Here is a 12,969-nt window from a genome sequence, read left to right as displayed (position 1 = left end):
ACTGGTGACACTCTCTGAGCCTCACTCACCCGCTCTGAAGCATGAAGAAGATTAAACTAACAACTCTTGGTTTATATTTCTCAGATCCGTAGAAGAAAAATAGAGAAATCTCATCTATTTGGACCCATGGAGCTACTGTAATCATAATAATAAAGAAAAATAGGGCTAGACCAAGAGTTTTGTACATAGCAGTTTTGCTGATAAAAAATGCTATTTCATTTAAATGGAAACACTTCGGGTTGTGCTTTGTGACAGCTATGGTTCCTTTATCTGACAGAAGGAGAGGGAGGAGGGTAGTAGAGGAAAGTGTTTTGATAAAGTTGAAATATTCTATTTCTATACTTCTAGAATGGAATGGTTGATGTTGTTTGTTTTGAAACTTCTTTGTCATAACTAAACATAGGAAGCAATCAGAAATCCAAACAAACCTCCTAAAAATAGGCAGAATAAAGCCATATTAAAATGAATGGTAAATGCTTATTCTTGTTCTGAGAAAAAAAAAATAAAAAATATAAAGCAGATCTTCCCACAAATCTGAAATTCTACTTCCTGCACAGCTAGAAATAAGCATATAACATATTTCTAATGCCTATACTTCCCCACTTAAGCATCACTGTGCTAACACACCAAATATTAAGCACATGTATACACTTTCTATTCAATAAAGTTGCTACGCAACACTCTGCAACAGACTCCTTCTCTTCCGCACAGTGTGCTCAGCTGAAGTAATCTGCTTCCAAATGATGAATCGGTTACTAAATTGCAAGTGGGAACTGGAAGGCATCAAACACAATGCAAAGGCTATTCCTTGCATGAGATCAACGCGACAAGAACGAGCAAACCAAAGAGACATTTTCTGCTCCGACGTCGAAAAATATAATAGCAGAAGTGAAAGAAATTCAAATGATCAGATATGACTACAGACTCCCCGCTCTAAAGAGGGCAGAAATAAAACAAAAGCAGCCTTCCTCCAAACCCGACGCAGGCAGAAAGGCCATGGCTCACCTAGCAACCTGCCGCGCTGTTGCAAAAGGACAACAACAATAAATGGAGGTAGAATTTCACCCCCAGCTCAGGACACAGGCATGCTCAGAGCAAAAAGCCTCTGACACAGACCTGAAGGGTGTTTTGTTTCTTTACACTTGTTTAGTGGCTTGTCACATCAGCTAACCGCTGCAAAATTGAATCACGAGGCAGCAGGACCAGAAGCAATCCATAATTTGTTGTTTCATGCATTTTCAGGCAAAACCCCTAAAGGCAGCACTCCTGGGGCTGTAGTCAGGAAAGCAAGAGATAAGCTGGAATGCTAATGAAGGTATGAGACATATTACAAAAAACAGGGCACTCATGTTTTCTCTAGTACTCTTTAAGTATACTTTGAGTGTAGGAATGATGAGGCAGGTCAGAGTAATAAACTGCTTTACAACTCTGAAATGCTCAGTAGCACATCCTACTGAGAATCACAAGAAATGCAATTAATTGCTGATAATTGACAGCTAAACATCAGCTCTGACCTTAAAGCAAGGGAGTCTGGAATTCAGAAGAGTCACCGTGTGAACACTCATCCTTGGGCAATCCCCTTTTACTCACTGTGCCCACACTGAGTCTCAATCTGGGACTGGAAAGATTTCTCATGGCAGCAAGCTTCACAGTCTAATTATTAACTGGGTGGAGAACGTCTTCCTTAATGGACGTTTGCCACAGTGCTATACGATAATGGACTACATTAGCCACCTTTTTCTTTACACACTCGATATCATTTTCTTCTTAGGTAAAAAAAATAACATGAAACCCTTTGAGATAGCCACTGGGGAATGCTAGACCACGTTGTCCCATTGTGTCACATGAACATGGCTGTGTATCTGTGTTTGGGATTTTCTCCTGCTCCTCCCCAAATATGTGGAATGCTTCCACCAGGACCTCCATCCCACTCTGCTTCCAGCTGTGTTATTTCCTCTTTCTTTGCTCACACCTGCGACTCCTCCAGTTTGGTATCATCAGCACATCTCACTAATAAACTTAGCTCTTTCCTCAGATCAGTAATGAAGAACTTTAAAAAGACATTAAAAAAAGATTTGTGGCCAAAGGTCCTATTAATTATGTTTGCCGTACCCCGCTGGGCACCTTTTTCCAATGCAGCACATTCCCATTTATCATAAGACTTTGTTTACAGCCTCTTTGCCAGTTTTCAACCCACAAGTAAATGCTTCCTTTCCCAGGGACTGATTTTTTTTTTCTTTCTTTCTTTCTTTTTTTTTTTTAAATTAATAGCAGGATGTCTTTCTTCCAAAAACTTCTCTCCATATAACCACAGATTTATGTAGCGAGAAAGATACATAAAGGTTTAACCACAGAGTGGAAATTAAAACAGCATCAATTTCATACAGGTGGAGCTTTATACTGATAAAAGCTTCACAGTCAGGACACTAGGGAAATTCAATGGCTTGCACTCCATGGAGGTCAGCTGAGATGATTGAAAGCCTCTCCGGGGCCTTCACATCTACAGAACAGGTCTCTGGTGGGCTGGTTCTGGTCTCACCTACACCACTCCTCCTAGGCACAACACCTGTGAACAGAGGGCTGACTCCAGCTGTTCCAGGCTATGAATAAGGATAAAACATGCCCTTGGCTTTTTGTCAGTCGAGCTTTGCTCCTGACCACTGGCGCCCAGTGACTGACATGCTTTTGGCAGACGTCTACAGGAGTCAGTTGGACTCATCATCATTCAAGATGTTTACACTCATCATAAAGGTTAAGTCTATCCTGATAATAGGGATCAGCCTTGAAGTGATCTCTGAGCATAGATTCACAGGACTCCTTAGGAAGCAGGGAGGAAAGTGAACTGCACAGTAGCAGGATGGAGCTGCCTAGACACAACCAGCTGTGCATCCCAGAGGGATGAATAAGCCATGCTTCCACAGTATTCCTCTCACCTCACCATCAGTTTCCAGGAGAAATGGTCCCATGTTGTCACCCCCATGGTGGACATATTAAATTCCTGAGTGTGTTGTTAGTGCCCAAAACAGCTGCTTTTCCACCTGTTCCCTTTCTGCCACATCAGGTGAGCAGGACTGTGCCTCAGCTCCTCAGTCACACTTTGTAACAGTCACTGTCCCTGGCTATTGTCAAGAGATAAAAACACACCCAACAAGAGGGACAAGATGTGGAGCCACACATTCAGACATCTGTCTTCAAATAAATGTCATTGTGAAAGTGACTTTGGCATAAAAAAAAAAGGTGTATAATACAAACTAGCAGGACAACTGTGCAAAATTTTCCCAGATCAGGGAAAGAAAAGGGAGAGTCTGAGCTCAAGAAAAGGATTAGAAGAGCTCTGGCAAGGTCTTAGCCACTGCAGCATGCCTGATTAAGGAGATTATGGGGAAGAGTAAAGAAACTTCCCGTCATTCTGTGAGATGGAAAAAAAAGTAAGGAAGAAATGCCGAAAGTCTCATGGCTGCACACAACAGCCGCTGTCTTTGAACAAAGAAGAGCCAGAACATGGAGTGAAACAGAAGGCTGAGGTCAGAGCTCCTACAGTCCCTGGACCTCAACAGCATGCAACCTGCCCACTGGCTCCCCTCCACCCACTTGGATACAACCAAAGCCTTCATCGATACCTCCTGTGGTTAAATAACAGTGACAATGCCTGCTTACTCCATCCGGGATCGCAGTGAGAGCAATGCTGACTTGAGAAAAAAGAGAGAGGCAGAGGAAGGAAGAATCAGGATTCCCCCATGATAAGGAAAAGCCTGCACACACCACACAGCAGCCCCCATTCATTTAGCATCTAAAGCCAGCATGGAGAACACCACCTCACAGAGCCTTACTGGTCATGTATTCACCATGTACAATCCCAGCTGGCCATATATGAGAGGCAAGCATGACTTACTAGGCACACGGTTGATAGCTTTCAGGGGTCTCAGGACGCGGACAGTACGGATTGCAGACAAATTAATGTTTTGGAGATCCAGAGAGTACTCCACCATCCTGCAGAAGAAGAGAGAAAGAGTTTAAACAACCCAAAATCTTGGCTTGATGTACAGGGTAGGGTTGTTCACACAGTCAGTGTGGTGCTGAATTTCACTGCCACTCTGTAAAGCTCTTCTGTAGATGTTCTGACGGTGCAAGATGAGGTCCCTGAAGGAGGCTCATATTAACCTGTTTTACCTCACATAGAAGTAAAATCCTCTACTTAAAGAGGTAACATTTTCAGCTAGGTGGGACGGCTTCTCCCATAGCTGTGAATCACTCCTTTTTATCAGCAACCAAAAGAGAACAATCCTAATTTTAGTACATATGCTAGACCTCGGTTTTTCCAATCCAACAGTATGCTCCCTAAATAACCTCGCATTGCAAATAACTATGACTAATGTGTTGGCTTTGCTTCATGAGAAGCAGGTGCAGGTTACAGAAGTGACCTAGCTCAGCATCCCTTAGCCCACTGCTCCTCTCCTTGCCCAGTATGGCGGATGCCCAGGTAACTTGTCTATCTCTGGGAAAGCACTAGAAGATGCTGGATTCCAATAACCATTTACCTTGGCCAGCAGAATCCACCTGAGGATCTCAAATTATTTTGCACGAAGAGCTAAAATGATGCCAAGAGTAGAATGGGGGTAAAGTCACTCCATGAGAAATATCAGGGAGATGACTTGAGTGAAACTTTTGGATTGTGTGCATGCAGCCCTCTGTCCAGGGCAATCAGTTCTTCTTTCTCACAAGTACTGACTTCTCTCCTCTTTCAATTACAGATTGACTTTCTCACAGTCTTTCTGCACATCTTGACTCTTACGTTTCTACAGACTGCAACAATGGACTGATCCTCCATTGATCACCCTCTCGACTCAAAAGGACCTTGAAGAGCAAGTGTCAAGTTATCTGTCTACACTTTTCACAAAAGGGACTTGTCAGAGTGATAGATTTTCAAACACAAAAGGATAAACCTGTCGAAGTGTTGTGATTATTCTCTCTCATGCTCTTTTTCTTTCTCTCATTCCTTTCACTCTATTCTCTCATAGACTTTTAGGGTAATTGCATGAAATAATTCTTCCTCTGAAATGCAGTGGCATTCATTTACCTCCCTGGAGCTGTCAGTTCCACATACACCAAATGCAGAAGCAGAGAGGAAGCATTCCATGTAAGTAATCAAAATGTTCACACACACAAGATGCAACCAAAAAGATACCAAACCCAGAAGAAAAACACAGATAGCCTACAGAAAAATTAGTGGTAGACATAGACTAGGATATGATCAGCTGAAACTGGGAAGTGAGTAATGAAAGGAGAAAGAATATGCAGTGTTATGCATACATATACACAACTACAGGGCATCACACAAAGGAGATGTGATGCAAATGAGCACAGTACAAAGGCTCTTGAGTGAACACTGATAGGCCTCTCTACAAAAACATAACGCAAGGTTGCCTCATCAGTGAGATGTTGCTCCAAAATCAGACATATCTTCTGGAAGGATGGAACTACATTTAAAGGAGAGCAATGTACAGACGTGCTTGTATTGCTCCCAGGTGTTGCTAACACCTTTTCACAGCAACAGAGATGTGATATATTAAGGCAGCTTCATGGCTGAAGGAGTCTATGCTGTGGTCTCTTAGGTAGGCAATAGGTAGATCCATGCACAGAAACATAAAGGTCTCCAAACTTGATGAGGACTCACAGAAGATTCTTCCCTCTCCTAGAAAGCCATGTCCCCAAGAAACCAGATTGAGGTCAGTAGAAAACAGAACAATCTGAACATCTTCTGTCAGATACCAAATTAGCAAATCACCCCAAAATATGTCTAATTTTGAGAAGTGGTCATCTTTGAACTGCAAGTGACCAAATTAAAATTCCTGAAGAACATCATGACCCGTACAGAACTGGAGCACAAAGGAACAGCACTCAGCTAATGCTGAGAAAAGATCGGTAAACAGAAGTAGTATCTTTCCTTAGACTCAATAATGCAGAGTTCAATTAAAGGTGTAACCTACATTTACAAATTGTGTGGGGTTTGCCCTCTTGTGGCTACAGCTGTGTCGCTGGTATTGTTATTGGAGAACCCTTAACCATGTGCACGTACTAACTCTACCAAATGAAATGAGCTTGCCACCTATGTGACACAACCCATGTGTTACTGGAGAAGTGATAATCACCAAAATAATAGACACAGATCCTTTTGAAGCAAGATGAATGTTGCCCTAGCTGCAACTGTTCAGTTCAGACAACTGGAGAGCCAACCTCCCAGATCCCTCGAGGCCTGCAGATTTGCTGCAGTTGTGTTCCAGTTTAGCTAGAAAAAGCATGGAATAGTCAATCACTCTGCAATGAAAATGGCAGGCAGTTCCCTAGGATGGGTCAGAGAAGGGCAACTCTTAAATTTTTCAGTGAGCAACTGCTAACAAAAATGAGTTCTGTCGTAGCAGGCCCCAGGACTTCTGCTCATTCAGCAGACCTTTTCTGCCTACTGGTCTTGGCTGTAAGAATAGAAAGATATCCGAGATGCTTAAATCCCTGCAAATTGGTTATGCCTATTATAGCTGTGTAAATCACATCCAGAACAACTCCAGTTCAACTCCATTGCAATTATTGCAGTAGGGTCATTCATTCTTGCCTTTTCATAGCGATACCTATGAGTCAGCTTACGCTTACCTTTGCACAAGGGTAGCATGCTTGTACAACAGTGGACTGGGATGGCTCCAGTGATCAGCAAAACAAAGAATTCTCTCTGTAGACAAAGCCTATGAATCCAGATGTTACTTCCTTCCTCTATTGAAATAGGATCTCCAACCCTGGGCAACATTTCAGGAATTGTCAGCCCAGCTGCATTTGCTCTTGCCTTTCTCCAGTCAGCTCTCTGCTGCTTGGAAACCCAGTGTGTACATGCAGTCTCTGTAAGACTGGGCTGTACCTAATGTCCTCATACCACAAGTGGGAGATGGTAATGGATAGACAGCAAGTTAAAAGTGGGTGTCACAAAAAGGCATCAGCCAAAAGCAGACTTAGAGCAGAAGGGTCACATTTTCCCATTTTTATGTCTCAAGATCTTGTGATAACAGCATCATAGAGTTGGAAAAAGTTGGAAAAGACCTCTAAGATCAACCATCAGCCCATCCCCACCATACCCACAGTCCATGTCCTGATTGCCACATCCACACAGATCTGGATCACCTCCAGGGATAGTGACTGCATCACCACCCTGGGAAGCCTGTTGCAGTGCCTCCCCACTCCTTCTGAGAAGACATTTTTCCTAATATCCAACCTGAACCTCCCATGGTGCAACTTGAGGCCATTACCTCTTGCCCTAAGTTGCAAGCCCATGGTGCTTATCTGGATTCTCACATGCGCCAAACTTTAGTGCTTCAATCTCTATCAGTCTAGCAACTCAGGGAACCACGCATTTACTCAGTGTTCACTAACGAAGAGCACAGCAGTGTTAAAGGCCATTCAAAACAGTTGCAACCTTATTAAATCAAAGGAGATTTCCAGCCTCCTCATCCTCACACCTGTGGGGACTTGGATTAGATATTAGGAAGAATTTCTCTGCAGAAGGAGTGATGATGCATTGGAACAGGTTGCCAAGGGAGGTGATGGAGTCACTGTCCCTGTATATGTTTAAGGAAAGAGTGGGTATAGTACTTAGAGCTGTGGTTTAGTGGACAATATTAATGATAGGTAGATGGTTAGGCTAGATGATCTTTACCAAACTTCATTTTTACCAAACTTCATGATTTTATGCATTCTCGCATGGTGAGCAAGGGCAGACCCTACAATCTGACTGCCCCTCATCTCTTGTCCCCTGTTCCCTGGCTACTTTAGGTACACACTGTTTGTAAAAAGCTTCATTTCTTTTTGATTCAGAGGTAGCTGGACAAAGTCTTAGATGCAGAATAGCTTGTGTGGGTTGTGAGCTGTCCTTTCCTCTTATGGGGCAGAAGTGTAAAGCATCTCTCAAGGGAAACGGCAGCTCATTTCTAGCACCACTAAAGTATTTTGTGGCCTCTGGCGTGGGTTGGCGAGCACAGGGGCAGGTTAGGAAGCTGGAACTATGCTAAATTAGAGAGCAGCTCTTGATCTGTGATGGAATTTGAGCAGTGAGCTGTCAAGATAATTGAATTTATACAGTAATTCTTCTTCGCTCAGTAGAGATTTGCTTCTTCAAAACTTTTTGTAAGAAACTCTTCTGGAAGGAAGGAGGATTGAGACACTCACTGTCCCTGCACTGCACAGCTCAAGACTGATGCATGGTGAGAATGCTATCATAGTGGGGAATAGAACAGAGGCACCAGCTGCGTACATGGGATTCACCCCACATAACAGGAGAATGTCTGGTGGGGAACACATCTCTATTTGAACTCTGCTTCTCCTCATTCTCAAAGCATCCCACGCCCTCCCTACCCCATTTCTGACTCATTCATGCCTCCAACATTTCCACATCTTTTAATCCTTCTGGCCCTCCTTCCAGCTTCTCTGACTTTCCCTCTTTTTTTTTTTTTTTTTTTTTTTTTTTCCCTGCTTTACCTCATGTCCTTCAATTTCCTTGCCAATCCTTTATTTCCTTTCCAGTCTCCATCTTTGTTCTTTTTGCACCTTTTCCTACTGACCTTCTTAATGGGGCCTCCTTCTGCCTCTGTCTTGCTGATAAACATTAGCCTATATCTAATCAGCTCTGCTTAGCTGAATACATATGAGACCTTGAGTTTAACTTAGATGAGTCCAAACTACCACAAGGGGACAAGCTAGCAATTTGTTAGCACAGCGACCCTGTACAGAAAACACCTGGCCTGGAGTACCTCCATTCCATGCCAAGCAGTGGAGGAAACAGATGGTATGTGGGGAGGAAGAGGGCATGCACCCAGCACAGCATCACGCACCCACATTGCTCACAAGACCTCGACCATAGCAGAAAAGCTTCATTAGCCACAGCTTGGCATATGCCAGCAGGTTTGGATCTGCCTTGGGACTCTGCTTCTTGAGCAGCGACAAAGCCCAGGAGAGAAGAGCAATGTTTGTTGCTCAACAGCAGCAGAATTGCTCAGCCAATGCGGCCCTGGGCCAGGCCAAGAGAACAGGCTGACCAGCAGGACCGAGGAATAAATGTATTTTAAAGTAGACATAGAAAGAATATGAAAGCCATGCGTGAGTTCCAAAAGATTAGACTTTATCTTGCTGTACAGTAACCAAAGGTAATGTACTCATGCAGTGCCTTGCTAGCAGCTTTTCCACAATCACCTTCAATGAAATCAATGATTAAAACAGTTCAAACATTACCATTTACCTCTTCATATTTACATCTCCTTACACCTTTATTATGTACTTATTAACTTTCTTAATCTTGGCTCTCGGATTTCTATTTGCTGATAATTAGCACCCAAAAATTAATATTTAAAATGAATTCTGAAAGCATTCATGAAAAATACCGAGGCAGTATTTTTCTTATGACACAAAGCCAATATGTTTTTGTTAAATTCAAAACCTGCCTAATTACCCTTCTCTGATAGGGGTTTTCAATTGAAATCTAATTAACTGCAGTCTAATCAATTCATATTTCTTTGTCAAATAACTTCGGGTTTGGCACTGAAGCCAAAATCTTTATGGCTGTGTCTTCTGAGCTGCAGCCTCCAGCTCACTGTGAGTCTTTGTGCAAAGGGAAGCTCTCATTGCCTGAGGACTTTGGCCATTTGTTCCTAGCATCTGTGAGCACTTGGGGCAACGAAGACAGAAGACAACTTGCTTGCTCCTCCCTGAATTCCTCCAGCTAAGTACGCTCAATTTTCCTGATTTTTTACTACAGATATCAGCACCAAAATCTGCTCCATTTACCATGGAATTTCTCCCTTTACCCAGGTGCCCCCCAGCACAAGCCCATGGAGGTGGAGAACCCCATAGGTCAATACCTCTGTACGTTCTATAAGAACTATAGTTTGTGGGGGGATGATGGGAGGCAGATATACCTCTAAACCTTCCTACTGCTGTGTTAGGCACCAGAATGAGCTCTGAAAGGTCTGAGTACCTCTGCACTGGCTATGTAACTGTGGCTGCAGTGCAGAGGTGGAGCAAAGTTGGTCTCATTCCCTTCTGATGGAAGGGAAATAAAAAGCGTGTGCAGTGCTAGAAGTCCAACCCTCCTGCTAAAGTATTTTCCCTATAATAGGTAGTACAGGAAAGAGCCCAGTTGGGTTTTGCACAGTTTGGTGCCTCTATGGCTCGGCTTGAACCTCCTCCCCCCCCCTCAAATAGCTGAGTTGAAGTCCTTTCGTTACCTACTGCAGAAATTATGGGATAACATCACATGGGATGTGGCCAGACATTACACAGCAGGACCTTAAATTGCTCTGCAAATCGCAGGGCATTCAGCTAAGTAGTCCTGCTTATCTCTGTTAAAGTTAGAGCTCATCACGCTGCATAAAGACAACTCTCTGCTGACATAAAAGCTGGAAGTTAGAAGCAAAGAGAAAAAATGCCTTGCTAGTAAAATGAGGGCTGCAAAATTGTATCTTCTTTTTTTCTCCCTTAAAAAAAGTTAACGAGGCTGTAACTCTGTTAGCAAAAAGACATTTCTTCAGGGAGTAATAAATTACTAATTACACAGCTCTGGAGCTACAATGCTTAGTAATCTTTAAAAAGAAACAACAACCTGCAACCGTTCTCCTTGGTACAGAACTTTATTTTACGTTAAGCGTTTCTACCAACAGAAGCTTGCTGAAAGCTTGCAGAGCCTGTGAGACTGCTCCCTAGCTGCCTAGGATGTGATTATTTCACACCCCTGAACACTCAGAATTCTCTCCAAACTGAGCACTAAGAGAAAACGTCAGAGTTTCTTAACAGTTTTGGAGACATGATATGAAAAGACATAAGCAGGTTTTCACACTGTGATAAGAAAGCCAGAGGGACCGGGCGGGCTCAGATGACTGAAGACGAGTGATGGGGCTCGCTTCTGAAGACAAGGACTCTGAGCACAGCCTCCTAGGTCTGTGTTTCATTGCTTAGCCAAAAAATAAACGAAAAAAAGGAAATAAAAGCATTTCTTGCTTGGTCCTACAAGCTTCTGGTTGTGCCCACTTAATTTACTTTAGTAAAACCAAGGATTCATGCAGTAGGGAATCAGTTTTTTAGGGAGGCGAAGCATTAGCGGTAATAATTGAGAGCTACACATAATGCACACAGGGTACTGTTGCCTCCTTGTTTTGATTCCTCTCTGCTGTGATTCATTTCGTTTTGATGACTCTTTTCATTTCAATATGTTGCACTTCTACGGATAGTTTTACTAGGGGAAAGCAAATGGAATAATTAGTATCATTAAGGAGGAAAAAGTGAGTGCGTGTTGGTGGGGAAGGGCTGCAATTCTGATATTTCTGCCTCTGGTTAAGATGTTATTTATCCTACTGCTCGCTGGTTTCCATCTTTCTCTGATCGCTGCTTGAAACACCTAATTGCTGTATTTATTACAGTTTTCCTTAACTTGCCATAATTTTATACAAACTTCCATTTGACAGCGAAGATCAGCTAACTGAGATTTTCTGACTACTCACTCTGTTTACACTGCTGCTAATAAGCATTTAATGGTCTGAGATTTTAAAGTCATAACTACGCAAATTCTGGCCAGGTCCCCAAAGGACCACTGTTAATTAAAAGCAAAGAGAAAACAGAAGATTGATAGCCCACTTCCCCATAATGCAAGATTAATGCCTATCAGCATCTCAGGCACAGCAACATCTTCCCAGATTGGACAACTTTTTTTCCTAGGCCTGGGTGGGCATTTGAAGAAGGGGACTGATACCTCCTGTCCTTCAGCCCCCTTACTTGGGCTGAAATTCTGTGGTAATTCACTGCTTGCTGTCCCAGAAGTGTAAATCAGGGGTTCTGAAGTAAGGAAAGAGTCACTGCTCAGATCTACCATAGCATGGTCAAGAAGAAGGGTGAAAATTGCTCAGGAGAGTGGATTTCAATTTGGGAAGCAGCATCACTGCAGGTCTATGAAAGAAGGATTTAGAGGACGTAGAAATCTAAGACTATAGATAACCACTAGCAAGACAAAGTTCAAATAATGACAGTCACAGATTAATCAGATAACAGAGCAACGCATTCCAGGTCCCCACCGTGGATGCTGCATAACTCATTTCTGAAGAAGCAACTGGCTAAGAGGCCAGCAAGGAGAAATGTTTTGCTCAATCTAAGGGGCTACCAGGCAAGACCAAGATAGAATGTCAGCTGTACAGAGATGCCAGAAAACCTCCTCCAAGGGCTGTATAACTGTGCAGAATTGAATGGATGCTCTGGAAAGGAAATTCTGATACCATGAGAGCTATGCTGCCATACTGTGAATGAAACGAGAGATAAAAAAGCAATCTTGGGAAGGTTTAGAAACTTGTGGGGCAATATTTCACCCATGATGTGTCTTGGAATTAACTGTCTTTCTTATTATACTATGCCACAGGTAATAGAGAATTTCTAGAGGATGGATAAAAAATTTAAGGAGCTCCAGCTGAGCTCCTTAAGCATTCTGAGCAGAAGTGAATGCAGAAGATGGAGGAATTTGGTAACCAACTACTGGCTGGGTCAGCAAGGTAGGATGACAGACATGCCAAAGCACTGAGCGACCACTGGAGAAGCAAAAACATTAACCAGCATTTCATTAGAAATTAATACATTTTTAGGAAATTGAGAGATATACCAGTTGGTAGATTGTTAAATGAAAAACCACAGGAAAAAAGTGATGAAATTAGGAAAAAAACTTCATTCTTGCAGGGCCTCCATCCCAAGAACAAAACTAATGAAGGCACTGAAAGATGTAGAGAGGAGGGAAAAAAATATATATCATCTGTACAGCAGTGCCAGGGGCCGAGTAATAGAGAGAATAGGAATCGTTCATTTTATGAGCATAAACAGACTAAATGGCATTAGAAAGGGCTGGTGGGAAGATCTGCATGAAAGGAATATTAAAGTCAATGATTTTAACCTAGGTAGGAAGGCTGA

General features: G+C 42.7%; 1 protein-coding gene across 1 annotated transcript in view; it reads right to left on the bottom strand.

Moving 5' to 3' along the window:
* CACNA1I (calcium voltage-gated channel subunit alpha1 I) overlaps positions 1-12,969 on the bottom strand; it is a 148,211-nt gene that overhangs the window by 61,649 nt on the left and 73,593 nt on the right. Inside the window, exon 4 of the mRNA XM_052668646.1 lies at positions 3,893-3,990. Within this exon, the coding sequence (XP_052524606.1) occupies positions 3,893-3,990 (98 nt within the window). The remainder of the gene's footprint in view (positions 1-3,892; positions 3,991-12,969) is intronic.

This window comes from Tympanuchus pallidicinctus, unplaced genomic scaffold, assembly GCF_026119805.1.
Source record: "Tympanuchus pallidicinctus isolate F22 unplaced genomic scaffold, pur_lepc_1.0 scaffold8, whole genome shotgun sequence".
Taxonomy (NCBI): Eukaryota; Metazoa; Chordata; class Aves; order Galliformes; family Phasianidae; genus Tympanuchus; species Tympanuchus pallidicinctus.
This window is presented reverse-complemented; position numbering and strand designations above follow the sequence as displayed.